The 22373-nt window shown below is 49.3% G+C and overlaps 1 protein-coding gene across 2 annotated transcripts in view; it reads right to left on the bottom strand.

Moving 5' to 3' along the window:
- plekhg7 (pleckstrin homology domain containing, family G (with RhoGef domain) member 7) overlaps nt 1-22373 on the bottom strand; it is a 286193-nt gene that overhangs the window by 47712 nt on the left and 216108 nt on the right. For both annotated transcript variants that reach the window (XR_015081504.1, XM_086009957.1), the window contains exons 3-5: nt 22107-22132; nt 3106-3239; nt 2878-2918 (exon numbers count right to left, since the gene is read on the bottom strand). Coding sequence is in view for 1 of the 2 variants with exons in the window: in XM_086009957.1 (XP_085866083.1) it covers nt 2878-2918; nt 3106-3239; nt 22107-22132 (201 nt within the window). In the remaining variant the exon portion in view is untranslated. The remainder of the gene's footprint in view (nt 1-2877; nt 2919-3105; nt 3240-22106; nt 22133-22373) is intronic.

Raw genomic sequence — 22373 nt, 5'->3', positions numbered from 1 at the left:
GGTAAGACCAGCCCATGTGCAAAAGACAAGTCTAAAATGGACTTGCAGACTAATGATGGAAAAACGAAGGAGTGTATAAATGCTTCAGGAGAGAACAAAGTATCAGAGCAGAATTCCACTGAACAACAACAACATAGTTTGACAGAGAATTCTGAGTCTGTCCAGTCTACAGACATGCACATTTCTGAGGAACCCGGGGCTCGAACTCAACTCAATCTCAAACTACAACAACAATTAGAACAAATGATTCGCCGTTTTGAGCAAGAGATGAATGCAAAGAAAAAGTTCTTTGACACAGAGTTGGAGAATCTGGGAAGACAGCAGAAGCAGCTGATTGAGAAAATGGAGCAGGAACACACAAACCGTCTGCGCGAGGAGGCCAAACGAATCAAAGCTGATTCAGTTTCTGAAGGTGCGTGCCCTAATCTGGTGGAGCAGGATGTTCAGCAACTGAAGGCGCTTGTTAGCCGGTTGCAGGCAGGAAAGGCTGATGTGGTTGCCATGAATTCCGAGCTCCTACTGAAGTTGGGTGCAGCATCACCGGACGATTCATTTGTTGAAATTCGAACGGTGGAGGCTGCGGATGATGGCGAATTAAAAGCAACAAAGGACCCCCAGTGCAAGGTTACAAACAGCCCTGCAGCCTATACATCAAAAACACACGACGACGATACTGGGAGACACCTGATGTCAGAAGAGTTAACGGTCAGCCAACTCCTTCATATGCTGAGGGATAAGACTCTGAATTTGGAAAAACTTGAACACGAGCTTCAATCTTCAAAGGAAAGGGTTTCGGAGCTCTCAAAAGTTATTGAAACAGCTGAGGTTGCAACACAGACTGAGAAGATTGCAGCAGAGCAGCCCTTGGATGCCAAGAGTACGCTGACTCACGTCAATGTAGAACAACAGAACGCTGAAACAGCTGCTCCAGTAGAGGGATTGAATAGTCCGAACAATCACTCTCCGAATGAAGTTGAAGTATTGAAATCACAAGTGATGTCATTAGTAAAAGACTTGCAGGAAGCCCAGAAAAAGCTGGATGAAGCTGAACACATGAAGAAGTCTCTTCAGGAGAGATGTCTGGATGTGGAACAAAAGCTGGTTAACGCCCAGCTGGGCATGGAGGAGATGAGGCAACTTAAGTTTTCCAATGAAAAGCTGAAGCTGCAAGTGGAAAGCTTACAGTCAGATGAAAAATTGAACTTAGCAGATGAAAAATTGGTGGCAGAGGCAAAAGCTGAAGTGATGGAGGAATTAGAAGACAATAGAGAGGAAGCAGAAGATGATGACTCATCTGAACCATTATCACCCCTACCAGGTCACGCACGTGGTCCCTCCGAACTGAGCCAAATCAGTCTGGAAGTAGAAAAACTTCCCAAGGTACTCGAGCCTTTAGAAGTCAGCAATGCTGGTTCTGATGTTACGAAAGTTCAAGCTGTTAAGTCCAGTGAAGGACTATTAGATGAGTCACCCCAGCAACGAGAACCTACTCCATGACTTTATATGCCTAATGATGAAGCAGAGATACCCATAGTATCTACCTCCGATCCGGTGATACTGGAATCAGATGAACCCGACACTGGCATTCAAGCCGAATCGACCTTGCCAAAAGAACCTACTACACCACCGAAAACTACTACACCACCGAGGCATTATCCGGACCGAGTCAGGAAGCGCAGGAGGCGCCGCCTCAGAGACTGAATCTGTGAACTGTTTTCACATGAAGTTGTGTATATATATGTTATGATGTTATGTTTAATGGGGAATATATATACTGTTAAGCTAAAAAGGGAGGATTGTAGTGTATGTAACCGTTCCACCTTTAAGAGAACCGTTCCACCTTTAAGAGAACTATTTTAAGAGTTGCACTACTTTATCTTGGCTGCTGTATACTGTAATACCGGTGGTGACCACACCGGTATATAAGTGTGGTATAATGATTTATTGGGCAGTTCCGCCCTGACCTTCGACTAGTAAAGACCTGTTAATTTTTACCCTTGTGGTCTGTGTATTAATTCTCAATATAACACACAGACTTAACATTCTCCAAGGCGGCCTTTGAGACACACGACAACGCAAAATCGTCAAACAGAAACTGATAGCCAAGTTCCGCACTCATGAGGATGGCCTCAACCGGGATCTTGGGTTCATGTCACGCTACATGTAACCCCACCTGACGTAGTGCCATCCAGACTCGAGTCGTCATTGGCTTGTTCTCTCTACACAGATGCGGCCGGACCTGCTGTGATTTCCAGCAAAAAAATAGTTTTTTGTCTGTTTTTTGTTTTTTCATACAGACCCCAGCATCTGCAACATTTGACCCCTTGTGACCCCACCTCATTGTTCTTTGATGTAATGTTTTCCTGACTGACCTGTTTGGACACCATTCACACCTGTGATTGCTGTGATTATCTCTCTGCCGAGGTGTGATAAAGGGCAGTTAGAAAGATTACCTGTAATCATCTGGCAGTACTCTCTGACTATATATGCTGTGCTTATATGCAACTCTTCACTTCACCTGATGAAGGAGCAGTGCTCCGAAAGCTTGTGATTTCAAATAAAGCTGTTGGACTATAACCTGGTGTTGTGTGACTTCTTACTAACATCAGAGGTACAGCACATTAGGGTTAAGGTTCAGGATAGGTTAAACGACTTTGCACCTGCTAAATTTATCAGGGTTTGGGAGAATCACTGGAACATAACCTGGCCATATTCACGTGCAAGGAGGTGAGTGAGGCACAGCTTGCTGCTCTCTCGGGAAGTGTCTGATGCAAGTTGCTCAGTTCACATGCATTACTTGTTCAATCTGTACCGCCTACAAAATCTGAGCGAGTGCTGGAATATTAAACGCTCTATTAAAACACGACAAAGTCTTACCATCCCTCGTTTTGTGAAGGGCCATTTTGACTTCTTGGATTCTGAAAGAGGAAATTGGGATGGCTTTAGAATTTTGATATCCTATCTAACAGATGATTTACAATGCTCAGTCAACAGAATATTCAAACAACCAGGTTTCTGAAATATGACACATCTCCAAAGCAAAGGATCAAAGAAGGTCAAATATATACAGAGACGAAAGACTTCCATACAGGTCTGTGAGCTTACCCATACTGAGAGTAGGTGTTGAAACTGTACGATAAAGATGCTCAGCGCCATTAGAAATTAATAAATCCCCAGGAACTATCTCAAGCCCAGGTAAACAAACAACCAACGAACTGCGCCTACGGTCGGACAAGGACCTGTAACGGAGAAAAAAACAAACACAAGAGGGTAGATTTTCCAATGGTCATTATTTAACACTGGCAGATCAAGAGGGTCTTACATGGAGCAAGAGTAACATGAGATTAACACCCATTATTAAAGATATCACCTTTGCTATAAAATAAACCAACCTCTGATCTTTCAACCCCGCACACGCTGAACCCCAATTGCCTCTGCTCTGAGCAGTCATGACACCCAACTCTGCAACTTCCCCCTTCTGAAGAAAAACTGGGCTCGTTATTTCTACTGACCTGAACAAAGTATTTGTGAAATTACTCCACGTGTACCCATCACCCCTGTGCTCCCTGACCTACTTTGGCTCCCGGTCCCCCAACCCCTCCAATTTTTAATTCTCATCGTCGCATTCAAATCCCTTCATGGTTTTCCCCATCTCTATCTCTCTAACCTCCTCCAGCCCTACAACCCTCCCCCCGAACCCTTTGTTCCTCTGATTCTGGCCTCTCGTGTATCCCCCCCCCCACTCCCTTCGCCCCACTATTGGTGGCTGTGCCTTCAGCCATCTCTGCCCCACGGTCTAAAATTCCCTCCCTCAACCTCTCCACCTCTCTTCCCCTGAGCAGCTCCTTAATACCTGCCTCTTTGGCTGCCCCTCCCCTCCCCTCCCCCCTTCGGCTCGGTGTCCATTTTCATCTGATAACGCTCCTGTGAAGTGCCTTCGGATTGTTTTTAGGAAAAGGTGCTATATAAATGCAAGATGTTGTTGTTGTTCATTAATACTGATGATTCTGGCTCAACATCTAAACAAATGTGGAGAGAATTCTACTCAAATGGGGTAGATTTTAAACTTACTGCCGGGCGCATAACTGGCATTAATGTTAAAATCTTTGTTTCTATACTTGTCTCATTATCACCTACTCAACATCACTAAAACAGATTATCTGGTCATTATCACATTGCTGCTTGTGGGAGCTTGCTGTGCACAAATTGGCTGTTGTGTTTCCTACATCGCAACAGTGACTACATTTCAAAAAGTACTTCATTGGCTGTAAAGTGCTTTGGGACGTCCGGTGGTCGTGAAAGGCGCTATAGAAATGCAGGTCTTTCTTTTTCTTCTTTTACTTTCGCCTTGCACCAAATCACTTTTGTCATTTAGTCTCTCCTGCCTTCCACCCTATCACAGACCTTCCCTTTAGTTCTCTCCTCACCCCTCCTCCCTTTCCCTACCTCTGTACTTGCTTAAAAGCTGTTCATCTCTAACTTTTTCCAGTTCTGACGAAAGGTCATTGACCTGAAACGTTAACTCTGTTTCTCTCTCCACAGATGCTGCCTGACCCGCTGAGTATTTCCAGCATTCGCTGTTTTTCAGATTTCCAGCGTTTGTAAAACTGACGATGCGTCCGCCCGCCTGTTATAGAAACCGCCTGATCTTCAACTCCATTGATGTCGCTGGAAATGAAAACCGGGCGGTTTCTATCAAGGGCAGCTGATTCGCAACCCCTGTTTTACGCTGGGCTGGCAAGTCGAAAATCTCCCCCAAAATGCCTTTCGATGCTTTCTGCCTCTCTCATACTCTGAGGGGGCGAAATTCGGTATCGCCCCGTTTGGGGTGCAATTATCGGCCGGGCACAAAGTTTATCGCCTGGCGCTAATTATTGCCTCTGACTGCAAACTTGGCTTCTATCGCCCCTGGAGGTGATTGGCGCACTAAATCAGGCGCTACACACCTCTCTTAAGGCGCTAACGCCGAGGAGCGAGGCGCTACCTCAGAGCGCTGGTGAAGCTCATGTGATGTCAGTCAGCAATGGAACACAGACACGCTGGCGCCGGCCAGTTCTTAAAGGGGAGGGTCGATCTTGCTCTCCATCCACGCCCTGCTCATTGCAGCCTTGAATCTCGGCCCGGAGAGACCTGTACATCAAATCTGCTGGAAAGAACAATGGAGAGACCCAGGGAAAGAGCTCAGAGTGCAGCCCCCACAGTCTCTTCTAAATCGATGCAAGGAAGGTCAAATCAAAATGAACCTGCAAAGTGCTGCTCAGTACCCAGAACTCCTTCACACAGCGTTGAATCTCTCCAGAAGTCTCTCTCTCTCTCTCAGAATGCGTGGTGCAAAAATGTTGCCGACAAAAAAGGGCAGGAAGCGGTCACCTTTAAATAGAGCTCCCCCAGTCCCTTCCCAACTGCAAAACGCTCCCCTCAACCTGTCGTTGCTAGCGGCAGGCGGTAAGACAGAGGGCGCCACTCAATATCCGGTCCGGGCCGCTACCGGGGTGTTACACGCTCGACTGACATCACGATCTGCCGGCACAGGAGATCGTGGTGGTAGCGTTTAGCGCCGCCACAAAATGTCTGGTCAATTTCGCGAGCAGTGCAAACATCGCCGCGCCCGGGCGCTAGTTGCTTTGTGCCCCATTAGCGCCCTCTTAAGGAGGCACAAACCAACTGAATTTTCCCCCCTTAGTCCCTGACGGAAAGATGCAGCTCTTTTAAATGGGAAAGAGTCAGGGCGAAATATGATCAGATGTTTCATGCAAACATTGCTTTTGTTTGTGTTGCCAAGTTACTGTACTGGTTGCTCCTTCCGACCGATGATTGTTTGTCCTTCAATTAATCACCAGGTGCCCAAGGCCCAATCGATTTGATAGAAAGCCCAGGGTGTAATCAAACTAGCTAATCCCTTATTATCTCAGAGTTACCACTAACTAATCACTTGATTCAACTAATCAGCGTGAGTTATTGTCTCTTACAAATTTTCAGTTTACATTAAATGTTTGGAATTTCTCCACCATTTGATTTTCATGCTTGCCATGCTAGTTTTTCACGCTAAGTCTGCTTTGTGAATTGTATATAGTTACACATTATTATATAGTTACACATTATAAAGGTTCAGTTAATTCCGCTTTGCAAACAGTTCAGTGTTCCACACTTCATTCCGAGCGCATCAATCACAATATTAGTGCAGTCAATTAAAATAAATGATTGTTTGTTTGAGCACATATGTACTTGCTGACACAGTTTACATAGCTCTAATCCGACCAGCGTCAGGAGATGAAATAAATAACAGAAAATGCTGGAAATACTCAGCAGGTCAGGCAGCATCGGTAGAAGATGAAACCTGGAGATGAAACCTGGCTTGTTGAAGGGACCCCTCTAACAGTTTGACTGAAATGGAATTTGGATCCATTCTGAAAGCTTCGTAATGATGTGCGAGGCTTTCACCGAACAGGCATTAGAAGGGGTGGTCTTCAGAACCTGAGGAACCCTTCAAAAGGTATCGAGAAATCTTATTCCTCACAGCCTCATTATGTGAGCGGTGTAGCTAAATCATGATCCTCCGGCAGTGGTATTGTTACGTAGAAAGGGCTGCTTTACTTCACAAAGCAAAACAGCATAATTAGTGAGAACTAGCAAACCACTAACTATTCTTTAACAAATTTCTTCTGTCAGTTGTGAGGTGTAAGATTCGCGAAATTTTCATTAAATAATCACGCAGGAAATTAGGGTTAATAAAACAGCTTTATTGACCAAAAGAAGCTTGTACAGAGAAACCTTTGATAAAAGGGCACACAAAATGGCCGCCAGACCTCGTGACCAGCTTCTGGGACCATTTGAATTTCTGTTGCTGCAAGCCAGACAGGCTTGTGGATTGAGGACATTAAAGCCCGCGAAAACCAGTTTCGGGAAGCCGAAACTCAGGGAACTGAGTATACATATTGATTAGATTATAAGTACAGGACAGATTTGGGTAGCAGGTTGAGACCCATCAAGAAATGGGCGGACAATTGAACGAACACTTTAACCCATTACACTGTACAAAGAAAAGCCGTTTAACAGCCATCCAGGGCAATCTCCAGACCGATCAATATACAAACCAAGTTACGGCGACAAAGCAAAGACATTATCGGCCCAGGAAGGCCAGTTAAGCTATCACCGACTCCCGTTATGAAAACAAAACACCCCTGCAGAGAGTTCTGCCCGCCAAAATTATTACAAAGACAGGACTATGATTTGGCGGGAGATAAGAATGTCCCAAAAAGGTATAACTGTGGATTGAAAAGGTCCATCAGTAGCTTCGGAACTTGTACGGTACTGCTTCTTCAACTTCTTCGGTAAGACGCTTCAAGACCATCAGAGACCTTCACACAGCACTTCGGTTCGGAACGTGTTCGGTGTTCGGGCAGGCAAGGCCCGGCCACGACGAGAAGACGACGAGAAGATTTCGGCTTGGAAGCCAGCTCGGCCAGGCAAGGCCCGGCCACGACGGGAAGACGACGAGGGTGGCCCGGGTACTTTTGTCGGGAGATCATCGACGACCCAGGCCGAAGAAGAAGACACTCTGTACTCCAGCTCTGCTCCAAATCAGAAGGACATTATGACTGTATAAAGAAAACAATTTGGGACCAGCGTCCCGCCCCGGGGAAGACCATCGGGAGATCGACAACCCAGGCCGGAGAAGAAGACACTCAGGGCCCGGCACTCCAGTGTCTCAACATCACATCGGCGAGCGCTCATCGCAGGAGAACCAAGAGGAAAACAAGCTGCGCCAGAACCTTCCAAACCCACGTGACGACGGAAAGCTGTGTCGAAAGGCTGCAAACCCCTTTTCGAAATTCTTAAAGTGGTGAGCATGATCCCGAGTTCCTCAAATCGAAACTTAGTTAGGTCTAGGGGAGGGGGTTAAGGGTAATTGTAATGTGTTACCCCTTTTACGATGTGCCGTGTGTTCCCCATTTCTATAGAGTTAAGTTTATAGATGTGTGCATGCTTGTAGTTGCTTTAATCTGTGCATATGACATGTATTTTATAATGCTGCAAACTGTTCAATAAAGGCATCCATTTCGTGCTATTCGACCTGGTCTATTGAGTTTTTCTGCACTACAGCTCCCTGCACCTAAGTCCAAGGTCTAGGGCCGTAGGGGCGAGTGGGTCGAACCACTCACGGGTAATTATTGCAAGAAGCCTGGCAGGAGACCAGAGCAAGCAAGAGAAACCCCCTACAGAGATGGCGACCGTGGCAGGACCTTGGCAGCAAGAATGTAGTGTGTTAGATCAAGGTCTGAATAAACGAAATGTGATGGATGAGAGAATAGCAGATTATGTTTTTGGGAAGGTAAACCTTACAAAACAGTGGATATCCGACCTATTAAGAGATAGGTGCCCGCTAGATGCAGCCATCAAGTGGACAGAAAGCAAAGAGCACAAAAGATCTGTAGAAAAGGCGGTCTGGCTGATGTGCTACAAGAAGCAAGTCCAGCTTTTGGACCAAGTCGTTGTAGCACAGACGGCCCAGATCAAAGGGTTACTAGCAGAAGTAGAGGAAAAGGTTGCGGGAGGAAAGAGACTGATTGCATCGCTCAACGCGTTGAATCAGGAATGCCAATCCATAACCAATCGCCATGAGACCAAGATAGATTACTTGGAGTGTCAGGTCACTGAGGTCAAGACCAGTGAAGGAAGAATGAGAGACAGGTGTGTTCGCCTAGCTCAGCAGGTAAAGGCTCAGGAGGAGAGTATTCTGGGAGCTAGAGCAGCGTACAAGATGGCCATCGAGGATAGGTCTGAGAACACCGACCATAGCGCTTGCCAAAGGGAGCTAGAGGACCTGAGAACGGCCCTAGCGAAGGCAAACGGCTTGGTGTGTCTCATAAACCCACCAGCGAGCCATCTACAGTTAGCCAGGGAATCCAAAAGACCGATTCCGCGAGAGGCAGTTGGGGTACCAACCACCGAGCCCTCGGCACCTCCCAGCTATAATGAGTCTTGGGTTGAGGGGGAGGAAACGGTGGAGTTAGTCGAAGAGATTCCTGAGGTAGAGCAACCCCAGGTAGTAGGGTCGAAGCCGGCACCGATGTGTCCCGCTCGACACCGGAGGCTCGGTCCGGACAACGACAATGGCAATGAGGGACCCCTCGTGAATCAGATCGTAATGCCCCACAGCGCACAACAGCTAAGGGCAATGATAAGCCACATCCCAAAACTCTCCGAGTCAGGAGATCCCTCCGTCCATTTTAGGGACGTGGAGCAGACCGCAGCAGTTAATGACTGCGACGGGGTAGAGCAGTCCAGAATGCTGCTGTTCTCCCTGGACAGCTCGATCCTCCAGTGTCTCTCTGACGAGAGCAAGAGAGGGCATAGGGAGTATGAGGTTTTACAGGACGAGATCATGGAGGTTATGGGGGGAAATGACGGGAGTCCGTTCCTCCGATTGGATAGGACGGTACAGCTAGAGGGAGAGCCCCCACGGGTTTTCGCCGGAAGGTTGTGGCCAGTGTATCGGCGCAGCTGCCCGGGCAGGCCGGCCCGAGACGGGCTGGACGATGGTCAAAGGGCTCATTGGCTCCGGTGCCTGGTCACCAATTGCTTGCCACAGGTGAGGGAGCAGGCCAAAACATGGTTTGATCCCAATAACCCCCGCTCCACGGAGGAGATAGTACTTGATCAGCTCACGATAGGTTACAGGAACAGCAGGAGTAAGGAGGTGCCTCCCCCGAAGGGAAAGGTGCATGAGGCGAGGCCTGCAGCTCCTGTTAAAAAGGAATGGCATCAGGAGGGGAATCGCCCTCCCCAAGCCAAGAATAGTTGTTACGGGTGTGGGAAGGAAGGTCACTGGCGCCGGGACTGTAAAAATCCCTGGAAGGATTTAAAGGGAAAAGCTCCCTCAGCCCCAGCCCAAACACCTATCCGGGAGAAAGGAGTCGATGTGTCGATCCATCCCGATGCGATCGAGTCAGTTTTAGAGGCAATGCGGTCTCTAATGACCTCGCAGGGGAAGGTGGCAGTCGCCAACGGCCCTGTTGCTCCCCCAGCCCAAACCGCAGCGCCCCAATGACTAAAGCCCGCGCAGCCTGTCTACCTGTGTCCGCTCCGGTATGACGCGTGGAGAAGACCCCTTGTGGAGATGGAGGTAGAGAAGGAAAAGGGTAGTTACCTGTTGGATACGGGGGCATCATGTACCGTGATCCACACAGCTAAACCTTTTTCCTCACCTCTGTCTACCCAGGCTCCATTCTCAGTAGCGGGTTTCACAGGCAAAGAACAGGCTGGCGCGTTCTCCATCCCGCTCTCCATTCATTTGGGAGCACTCCACACCACATGGACGTGTATCCTGATGAAGTGGAACGAGGGGGGTGGTAAAGGCATCCTCGGGTCTGATTTCTTGGTGGAACACGGGATCCTCGTGGACCTTAGAAATCACTGTCTCTGGGGAGCCGAGAATGGGTTAGGCAAGGTAGTCATGATCCCAGGGAAGGGAGAAAAGGGGGCCCTGTGCACCATGAAGCCGTCAGGAGGTTACGACCTCGAGCTTATGGTCGCGGACGTCCCAACGGACTTGCAAGCGTTTGTGTCGGACAATCTGACCGCGTTTGCCACCCACAAGCACGACTGTGGGAGGGTCACCGGGTTTGAGGTCAGCGTAGACGGGGACCCCATGATCCGACCCCAAAAGCAGTATAACTTCCCCAAGGAAGCAGAACCCAACATGGAGACAGCAATATCTTCATTGGTGCAGCAGGGCGTGTTGAGGCCGATAGCCACTCACGTGAACTCCCCATTATGGCCGGTAAGGAAGCCGGACAATTCATGGAGGGCCACGGTGGACTACAGAGTCCTCAACAGTAACATCCCAGCCTGCGCACCCACGGTAGCAGCAGTTGCCGACCTAATAGGGAGTATTCCAGCATCCGCGACCACGTTCACGGTGCTGGATATCTCGAACGGTTTTTGGTCCATTCCGTTGCGGCGGGAGGATCAGTACAAGTTTGCCTTTACTTTTAAAGGGCAACAGTACACTTGGAACTGCTTGCCGCAGGGTTTTCACAACAGCCCCAGCATTTTCCATCAGTGCATGGCAGGAAGTTTAAAGGAATTTAGCCAGCCCAATCAGATAGTGCAGTATGTGGACGACTTACTCCTGTTCATGGATTCAAGGGAGGAGCACGGCCCACTATTAGCCGAATTATTGGAGCTACTGGAAAGGAAGAGTTTTAAAGTAAACCCAAAGAAAGCACGGATTGGCCAGCAGGAGGTGAAGTTCCTGGGTCTGACCATCCACGCTGGGGAAAGAGCCATAGACAAGGCTAGGCGGAAATCGGTGCAAGATTTGCCGATTCCTAACACAGTAAGGGGTGTGAGGTCCTTTTTGGGACTGACCGGGTACTGCAGAGACTTCACCGAGGACTATGCAGCCACAGCAGCCCCGCTACTCCGACTCTTACACAAGGGAGTCGAGTGGTCTTGGGACGAGGGTTGTCAGGCAGCATTCGAGAAGTTGAAAAGGGACCTGCAGACCGCGCCAGCCCTAGGGGCCATAGATGGGGGAGAGGAGTTTTTCCTGGAAGTAGCCGCCAGTGGAGACAGCCTGAGTGCTGTGCTGCTCCAGGAGCGACACGGCAAGCTGCGGCCGGTGGTCTACTCCTCCAGGGTGCTTACGGATGTGGAGAGGAGTTTTTCCAATTGCGAACGGCATCTCCTGGCCACGCATTGGGCTGTGAACAGATCAGCGATCTTCACAGGAACCTCTCCCATCACTCTCCTCACCCACCACACACCCACAAAGATGCTTCTGGATGGAAGGATTAAGGATGGGACCGTAAGCAGCGCTTGGATTGCGCGCTGGACCCTCCTCCTTTCCCAGATGGATCTCAAGGTTAAAGGTCTTTGCGAGCCGAAGCTCGCGGCCAACCTGGTATATCCCGGAACAGCCCATCGGTGTTCCGTCGAAGGGGTATGGGAGGTCAACATAGGTTTACGGGCCGGGATACACCCCACAGGCCGCGAGATCTACGTAGACGGTTCCAGCACGGTATCTGCTGGCGAACGACTCACAGGGTGTGGAGTTTATGACCCCTCGGCAAACATTGCCCTGGCGATTAGGCTCCCCAGCACTATGAGCGCACAGCAGGCTGAACTGTCCGCGGTGGCGTACGTGGTTACCCACCCCAAGATCTTCCCAACCCCATACACGATTTGCTCGGACAGCATGTTCACATGCAATTCGTGTACAGAATACCTGGCCATCTGGTCTCGTCGCGGATACACCTCCGCGGACGGACGACCTTTAACAGTTAAGTCCTTGCTGGAAAAGATCCTGGCAGCAGTGGGGGAGGAAGGGGAGGTGTTCATCCACAAGGTGAAGGCTCATTCCACCACAGAACCCCGCAGTCAGGGTAACCAGCAGGCGGATGCGCTAGCCAGGTAGGGTGCCCGCAACGGCATTTTCTGGGACCCCTATGGACCCGGACCCGCGGCAGCGATCCGAGGCAGGGAGGGGACTCCAGGGAACACAGGGGTGACACCGCCCCTAGACCTAAAGACCGTCCAAACCCTGGATCCCGCCCTGAAAACAGTCCTCAATGCTATCGCTGAGGGCAAGCAGGTAGAGGGTCCGTACAGTACGGCAGCCCTCTCCGTCAAGGAAGGCATGTTGTTCCGGGAGGAACAGTGGGTTGTGCCGCAGCAGCACCGGAGGGAATTCCTTCAACTGGCCCATGAGGGTCCAGGGGCAGGACACCCCGCGCCTGAGGTTACCTGGCAACGGGTAGAGCAGGCGGGATGGTGGCCGGGACTTCGAGACGATGTCCGCGAGTTCTGTACAAGCTGTCTTGTGTGCGCTGCAGACAACCCAGACCCCCAGAAAAGGAAGGTGCCCATGGGGCACATCAGGAGGGTAGAGGGACCATGGCAGTCGATACAGGTCGACTACATAGGGCTCCTGCCCACCACACAGGGAGGCTATAAGTACTGCCTTGTCCTGGTGGATGTGTTTACCAAGTGGGTAGAAGCCTTCCCGTGTAGAACAGCTACGGCGCTGGGTACTGCCAAGGTCTTGATCCGGGAAGTGTTCTCACGGTGGGGGCTCCCCCGGTTTGTGGAGTCCGACCGGGGGAGTCATTTCACCGGCCAAGTGATGCAGAACACCCTCATGCTCTTGGGCATTGAAGGGAAGTGGCACGTAGCGCACAATCCCCAGTCATCCGGGATTGTTGAACGCATGAACCGGACCCTCAAGGAAAAGCTGAGGAAGGAGGCAATGGGCTCGCCCCAGAAGTGGGCGGAGATCCTGCCTCTAGTCCTCATGGGGATCCGGGCCAGCCAGTCCAAAAGTACGGGGTACTCCCCGCACGAGTTAATGACGGGGAGGATCATGCGAACACCCACCCATGTACTAGCCCCGGTGCTCACTGAGGGCCAGCTCCAAGAGGTGAATCGGGACAAGTTCGTCCAAACCCTTTTGGAGCGCCTGAAACAGGTTTATGAGCAAGCGGCTGGGAACATGGGGCGACAGCATCAGGGCAATCGACTGTTGCTGGAACCCCGTAAGAAGCAAGAGTGGGAAGTCGGAGACCAGGTCATGGTTAGGAACTATGCCCGAGTAGGGAGTCTAGAACCACTGTACATGGGGCCCTACAGCATTGTAGACAAGGCCAGCCCCATGGTATACGCAGTGAAGGTGCCCCGACGTACTAAACGGTTTCACATTAACCAGTGTAAACTGTTTAAACCGGGTGCACAAGGGCCAACAACAGGGGCCAGGTCTGAGGACAGAAATCCTCAGCCTGAGACAGGGTCACAGACCACACAGGCTGGAACTGCAGCCTGCGTGAGGGGAGGAGTCATCCCATTGGAGTGGGAGGTCTCCCCGTTAGTTTGGGATTCGGACGAGGAAGAGCCCGAACAGCTCGACCCCGCCCCGAACCAATCACGGAGGAGGAGGAGTACGAAGGTCTCGCCCCCGACTCGAGCTTAGGGGAGGTAGGGATTGGGGGCGGAGACTCACCACCTGTGGGGACGGGGGGGGTGGAGTCGGATGCCATGGATCCCAGCCCCGGGGGGGCGGAGCCTGAGGGAAGGGAGCCGGAGCCGGCAGCTGTGGTGGGACCACAGGCTGCGACGGTGAAGGTCCCGATCCTCGGTCCGTTAGCCCTGGGAGCCTCGCCCAAGGCGCCCCCTCGTAGGTCGGCTCGGACGCCTCAGCCCAGAAAGTTTTGGCCAGATCCTCCTTACTTCCCCCGACCTCGATCCAGGGTAGCCCAGGAAAGACACAATTCCCGTTCAGCAGCGACAGGCTGCGGGGGATCAAAGCCGAAGGTCAGTGCAGCCCTGCCACAGGGAGCGGCACGCTGCAGCCCTCACAGGAATTAGGTAGGCCGCCCGAAGGAGGGCAGCGCTGTACATAAGTTTAGGTAATGATAAGTTAAGTTAAGTAATTTTAATGTTAGTTTAAGGCATGTAAAGTTTAAGATGATGGGGATGTTTTAAAAGGTAGTTTCGAAGTCTGCCTAGTATGTGTGTTTGTTTGGAAGCGGGGTCAGGGGACCCGAGCGTCCGTTTAATTAGGCCAGCGCCTATTGGGAGCCTGGCTACATCATCTTATCGGTTACAGAAACCAGGAATACAATGGAGAAGATTCTCGTGGTGCTCGTGGCGATCGGGTGCGGGCTGGCCTACCGAGGCCGCACCAAGGACGTCATCGTGTTCGGATGCTCCGGGGACACAGCCCCCATCGCGACGGATGGGACGGGGAAGCGAGAGGTTGAGGAAACCGCCATCTACTTCCACCAAGGGAGATGGCCAGGATGGCTGGGGTCGAATTCTACAGAATACTCCAGCAAATCCGGGTTTGCCTACCAAGAGACTTCGTTACTGTGCCCTCGGGTGAGGATCATTGCACCCAGAGTCAGCGTTACCGTGGGAAAGAGGATCTGTTTGGTGTGTAATGGGAACGTACCGCTAAGTAGATGGTGGTGGCTCCAAAAGCTGGGAAAGAATATGAAGAACTCTACAATCGAGTGGGAGCGACTGGGTAACAATACACATCGGACAATTACGGGGACTTACGGACAATTACGTGTGTGTTGGGACAAATGGTGGGAACCAGATGAAGGGATATACGTCTGCATGTGGGGTTCGAAGTACGTTTGCCCCAAAGGCATGTCCATCTTTTTCCAGAGGCAGTGGCAGGATGAAGGGAAAGGGATGAGGTGGGACGTCAGCACCCGGGCGTGCGGAGTCCCATTCTCCCCGATTCCGGTAAACGCCACTGAACTCATCACCCGCCCACGCAAGCCCCTGCCCACGATTCCGGTAGCTCTAGCCCAGAAGGAAGGGTGCCCCACCACCACAAAGGGACCCGGGAACGGTTTAGTATTGGTACCCACCGGTCAGATGCTGTACCAAGGGGTACACTACGCAGTGGCCTCAGTGATTTTAAACCTCACTGAGGTACGATTGCCGGAGTGGTGTCCCAGGGAAACGGAACAATTGTACCAGGTCCTGTTAACCAGGATGTTCAGACAATTTTATGAATTTGACTTTGCCGACATCGACAAAGCCAAATTGTACACCACACCACAGGAAGTTTTGGATCGGGTAGGAAGACAAAGAAGGGGTACTGTAAATGACATTTTCACTGCTTTTAGTACCGGGACATCTGTTGTCAACGCTCTAGACAACATGGAGCTGCAGACACAGGTTAATGGTCTAAAGGCCCAGTTAAGGAACATACTGACAAACGAAAATAAGGTAGTGGGTTCTGAGCTACATGAGGACCAGGCCATGACACTACACTTAAAGGAAATAATCGCTGAGCTGGAGAAACACGCTAGAACGGTAAATGCACTCATTAGGGAGGATCGGAATGCGTCCGATCAGGCTGCACAGAACGAGGCTTGTGTGCTATATGGGGCGTGGTTACTGGGCGAGGGCCGCAGTAATCTGGAGGATTTAAAACAAGGTTTGGTCCCGTCCTGGATCAGCAATAAGCACTTGCAAGCGCTCCACCCTTTTGAGAACGCATTAAGTCCGTGCCAGCTCAGACTAGCTGCAGAGGCGTACCCAGTCCCAGTGGACTGTGGACGCTCGAATCACACTATCATGGGAATAGTGGTGAGGATGCCGGTGTTGGGTCCCACAGCAAAACCCGCCCTGGTATACAGGTTGGAGAACATTGGAGTCATTCAGGGGGGTGCGCACATTCGTTACGCAGTGGTCCCGCCTTATGTCATCAGATGGGAGCGTACGATGACAGGCACCGACCTCTCGGGGTGTCGAAGCCGGGGAGCACACATCATCCTGTGTCCCCAGCACTTGAATGCCTTTTTAAAACCACAGTGCGGGTTCAGAGCTGCTAGCGCAAAGCCGGTAAATTGCACCATGGAGGCAATGGCAAAAGACCATGTGCCCCCGCAGGTGGCATATATCGGAGGTGGTACATACTGTGTTACCACTGCAGCGCCTCACTACCATCACGGACAGCATGGGTGGTGTCCGGTCAGTGACAGCAGTTTCTGTTTCAAACCCAGGGCTGAAGTTCAAGTGGCACAACAGCGAATTGTCCCCACTCCTGTACCTTCCACTGTTCACCTCACTGTAAAAGAGAATTTCACGGATTTGCAGCGATTCGTTGCGCATTTTGGTTATGTCATTCCCCCTCTCCCCGAACACCTCACCAAGATTTTAAAAGCCGTAATAGTTTCACAGAAGCATTTTTACACACTAGAGCAGAAGACATTGGAGATAGGGAAAGACATATTGGACACAGTCACCCCACCATGGTGGGACCTGTTCACTAATATAGAGATCCCGCCCTGGATTAGAATAGCATCCCACATCCTAGTAGTGTGTCAGGTTTTGATTGTAATATATTTACTGTTCGTGCATTGCAAGAGAGGCAAACGCCTCCAGAGGCACGAGAACACAGGAGAATGGAGAGAACGCTATGTACGAGTGGGGGAAGAGACCCCCGCTTAGGCTGCTATGTATTAAAGGATAAAGCGTCCCTCCACTCTTGGTTTTGGTTACTATATGATTTAAGTGTATGAATACTGCTGTGTTATAACCGTTGATTGGTTTTTCTATTTTTTGATTAACAAAATGTGTATGCAGGTGGTGTAAAGGGTATCGGCCCCTTTCACATCTGAAAGATGAATGTGTTATAGTTTGAGGTAGTACTGCCTATGGTTGTCCAACTGTACACAATGTAATTTTCTGAAATGGGAACTGCATGTGTCGTGGGGGTCATAGAGAGTTAATTACCAGGAATGTTTGGATGTGGGGAATCAGGGAAAATTTGCTCACCAAGGGTTATTGATACTTTAAGCAAGCTATCAGTATCAAAGGAGGGACTGTAAGATTCCTGAAATTTTCATTAAATAATCACACAGGAAATTAGGGTTTATTGACCAAAAGAAGCTTGTACAGAGAAACCTTTGATAAAAGGGCACACAAAATGGCCGCCAGACCTCGTGACCAGCTTCTGGGACCATTTGAATTTCTGTTACTGCAAGCCAGACAGGCTTGTGGATTGAGGACATTAAAGCCCGCGAAAACCAGTTTCTTGAAGCCGAAACTCATGGAACTGAGTATACATATTGATTAGATTATAAGTACAGGACAGATTTGGGTAGCAGGATGAGACCCATCAAGAAATGGCGGACAATTGAATGAACACTTTAACCCATTTACTGTACAAAGAGAAGCCGTTTAACAGCCATCAAGGGCCATCTCCAGACCGATCAATATACAAACCAAGTTACGGTGACAAAGCAAAGACATTATCAGCCCAGGAAGGCCAGTTAAGCTATCACCGACTCCCGTTATGAAAACAAAACACCCCTGCAGAGAGTTCTGCCCGCCAAAATTATTACAAAGACAGGACTATGATTTGGCGGGAGATAAGAATGTCCCAAAAAGATATAACTGTGGATTGAAAAGGTCCATCAGTAGCTTCGGAACTTGTACGGTACTGCTTCTTCAACTTCTTCGGTAAGACGCTTCAAGACCATCAGAGACCTTCACACAGCACTTCGGTTCGGAACGTGTTCGGTGTTCGGGCAGGCAAGGCCCGGCCACGACGAGAAGACGACGAGAAGATTTCGGCTTGGAAGCCAGCTCGGCCAGGCAAGGCCCGGCCACGACGGGAAGACGACGAGGGTGGCCCGGGTACTTTTGTCAGGAGATCATCGACAACCCAGGCCGAAGAAGAAGACACCCTGTACTCCAGCTCTGCTCCAAATCAGAAGGACATTATGACTGTATAAAGAAAGCAATTTGGGGCCAGCGTCCCGCCCCGGGGAAGACCATCGGGAGATCGACAACCCAGGCCGGAGAAGAAGACACTCAGGGCCCGGCACTCCAGTGTCTCAACATCACATCGGCGAGCGCTCATCGCAGGAGAACCAAGAGGAAAACAAGCTGCGCCAGAACCTTCCAAACCCACGTGACGACGGAAAGCTGTGTCGAAAGGCTGCAAACCCCTTTTCGAAATTCTTAAAGTGGTGAGCATGATCCCGAGTTCCTCAAATTGAAACTTAGTTAGGTCTAGGGGAGGGGGTTAAGGGTAATTGTAATGTGTTACCCCTTTTACGATGTGCCGTGTGTTCCCCATTTCTATAGAGTTAAGTTTATAGATGTGTGCATGCTTGTAGTTGCTTTAATCTGTGCATATGACATGTATTTTATAATGCTGCAAACTGTTTAATAAAGGCATCCATTTCGTGCTATTCGACCTGGTCTATTGAGTTTTTCTGCACTACAGCTCCCTGCACCTAAGTCCAAGGTCGAGAACCGTAGGGGCGAGTGGGTCGAACCACTCACGGGTAATTATTGCAAGAAGCCTGGCAGGAGACCAGAGCAAGCAAGAGAAACCCCCTACAGAGGACAGTGATGGCGGGGGCTCGGGTGGTCTCTGAAAACACGGTGCCTGCAACGACTGAATGTAACTAACGGAGTTTGCGTGCAGAGTTGCACTAAGGGAGTAGATCGGAATTGGTTTCCTATTAAACTAAGATCAAGATGATCATGGATGAGAGAGGCCATACATCGCATCTCAGCGCATCCATCCAGAAAACCCTACCCTCTCCCCATTCTAGCATCCAATTGGTTCTTTAATGATTCCGGGGCTTTTCCTGCACGGCACTATCTGGGAGTCCATTTCATGTGTTGACCACACACACTGGGGTAGACCTTGACTGTGCGATAGTGTAAAACGGGCGACAGCAAGTCGGCGGTCCATTTTACATCTCTCTCCAGTTTATTCCCATTGAAGTAAAACAAGTTGCCGACTCGCTATCACCTGTTTTACACTATGGCGCACAATCAAGACCTGCCCCATTGTCTGAAGAAAACCTCCACAACTTGCATTCTGCACTTTAATCTGTGGCCCCTAGTTCTACACTTAGGGCTGGATTTTGTCAATGGGGACGTGATGGAGGCGGGACTCCCACTTTTTGGGTTGTAGTCCCGCCTCCATCGACTTGCAGCCAACCCACGCTATTTTCCCTTGATTGACCTTGTTAAGCCCGCCCAGCGGGCTCAGCAGGCCAATTAAGGGACACCTGGTTACTGGTGACGTCAGTGATTGACATTTCATCTTCAAAAGCTTTTGACAGATGAAAAATCAGCATTTGACAGCTCTGTGAAGCAGTCAAACACTGACAGTCTGTCTTCTAACTTGAGTCCTTCTACTCAGACTCAGTTAGACAGCTCTCCAGACCAGAAAGCAGAATGCTGCAGCTTTTGACAGTCCAGCGGCCATTCTGCTTTCTGTGCCGGTGAACTGAGGGACTCCCGAGAACTGAAGGAAGGAAGCCTGCAGGAGAAAGTAAAGGTAAGTAAAACTTAGTAAAACACTTTACACTTACCTCTGCACACTTACCTCTGCACACATACACCCATCACTCACCTGCACAACGGACATCTCGATCCCTCCAACCCCTTCAGACCAACGGTCCGCCTCGCTAACTTGGCATGATTCAGAGCTGTCGGGAAGCCCACACTTCAGGGCTAAAAATAGGGAATAGGCAAAAAACTGCCTGTTTACTACAGGCAGTTAATTGGCACTAATCCCCTTCCCGCCTCGGGGAGGCAGCTCCCAGCACAGGTCGGATACCTGCCCAGCTGCCAGCACAGGTCGGATACCTGCCTCCTGGGACATTGGCACGGAGGTGGGTTGGGGGCGGGATGGGTTCTTGCCCCCCGATTTGGCAATTTTCCCACTACTCCTGCCTCTAAACCCGCCTCCACGGGGCTTGGAAATTCGAGCCCTTACTGTTTAAAAGTAATATTCCAGATTTAGAGGGCTGAATTTTCCAAGGTGGTAGTGGGCACGATTGATGGCGGGTTGGGTGGGAAAGTTGTTTTTTGACAGTGGGTCGGGAACCCGATGTCAACTCGCTCCCACGCGGGAGATCCTACTGAAATCATTATCAGGTAGTTTACAGGCACTTAAGAGCCTTCCCCCCCCCTACTTTTTAAATTTCCCTGCATGGGCATGGGATTCACACAGCTCGGGAACCAGGTCTGTCAACCTGAGGCAGGAGTTTAGTGACCATTGCTCCAGCTGATTACTTGACAGCATGGAAAACAAACCAAAATAAAAACATGTTGATTACATCAGCTAACAGATTGATGGAGATTCTGTTCTACTTGAAAAGCTATGGGTAAATGTTAATTTTTCACTGGCCATTCTTGGCTGTTGCCTTCCAACTCAACAGTAATTGCAGTGAATTGATCTGCACTATAAAAAATGACATATACCATTTAAATAAATGTTTGTGTTGTTTCAGGTCAGGTTTTTCTCACAGTATACTGTGATTGTCCAGTTACACATTAAATCAACTCATCAACCATAACAATTTCATTCTCATCACTCATTCCACTGGTTCAATTTGCTTTCAGTCCCTGAATATGACTAATTTAATTTTTCAATCTGAGACTTTAGGGTGAATTTCTGTAGAGGTTCTCTCACTTGTCCATTGTTAACTTCAACGGAAGAGCTGCAGAAATCCCAGAAACACATTGTAAGCACCACTTACACTGTTTGTCAGGGATTCCGCAGCTCTTCCACTGAACTTGCATAAGATTGCAAATCCACCCCTTTACAATTGCATTTAAAATTTGCTTAATTTTATATATTACTTATACACACACATCTTTTATTTGTACCAGTTGCTGATACAAAAGTCTATAGATTTGTGACTAAAGCACCAATACTTCCCAATTAATGTACTTTTTTAATTATGATCTTGATTGTATTTGTAGATGGAGACATATTACTTAATGATAATTTTAGTTAACTATTTCTTTGTCACTCATATATAACTTTTATCATATGTTAGTACAGTAAAGATTCAACACCCACTATGTTAGACTGAACTTAAAATTTAATGTGGCCATGGTCCCTTTAAGAATCCCGGCTTAAAACGCGTCATGAATGGCGTCACCAGACCCGCTCCATCTAATTGGGCTGGGTAATGAGCTGGGCAGGTTTAATAGGCCCCATTAAGGTAAGTTCATTCTGTACAGCGGGATGGAGCCAGCCGCGGGGTCAGGAACCGCCATGGACACCGGCCGCACCGGACCTAAACCTCTTCGCCTCTCTACTTTTCTCTTCCCCTTTAAGACGCTCCGTAAAACCTACCTCTGACCAAGCTTATGTGGGTCGTTGTCAAATTGTATTTACCCTCCACGTGAGCAATTTTTCCTAATCACATTTACCCGCCCTGTTCCCATATACCTTCAAATCCTTTTTCTTCATCCACCTCTCCAATCTAATCTTCAATGTTGACACAGTTTCTGCCTCAGCCACTAACCCTGGAAGTGAATTCCACAACTCTCTGTGAAGGAGTTTCTCCTGCCCTCTTTAATCTTGTATCTGTGGCCCCTTGTTCCAGATCCTACTGGAAACAGAATCTACCCTGTCTGATCCTTTCATCATTTTAAACACCTCTATCATATCACCTCATAACCTGTGTTGTTGTAACGAAAAAAGACTCAACTTTTCAAGCTATTCCTGGTTATCAATTAACCTCCCTATAAACTACAAGCACAGAAAGCAGAATTGGCTGTTCACAGTTGGGTTGAAGTTTGGATGTAATTTTGCTTACCTTTCAGGTTCTGAATCCTGGACTGTCTGGGAAGAGAAAAGCAACAAAGTAAGTTGGGATTCAGGAAACATTTGAGAAAGTTTTCGAACCATACATTTTAACAAAACACTGAACTAGGTACACCATGGCAAATTATTACACATTCAAATGCAACTCAATTGGTTTGGATAAAATATTTTGTGTGATTTGGAGACAGCAGAGAAGCTGAGCTGCAATCAGATTCTCACGTGAAGGCGTTCACTGTATCTAACTGCTCGCCGTGCCTTA

Source organism: Somniosus microcephalus, chromosome 17 (genome assembly GCF_052327205.1).
Source record: "Somniosus microcephalus isolate GS21.2 chromosome 17, FLI_Smic_1.0, whole genome shotgun sequence".
In the NCBI taxonomy this organism is placed as follows: domain Eukaryota; kingdom Metazoa; phylum Chordata; class Chondrichthyes; order Squaliformes; family Somniosidae; genus Somniosus; species Somniosus microcephalus.
The sequence above is the reverse complement of the archived record's forward strand: the minus strand, read 5'-3'. Positions and strand labels throughout refer to the sequence as shown.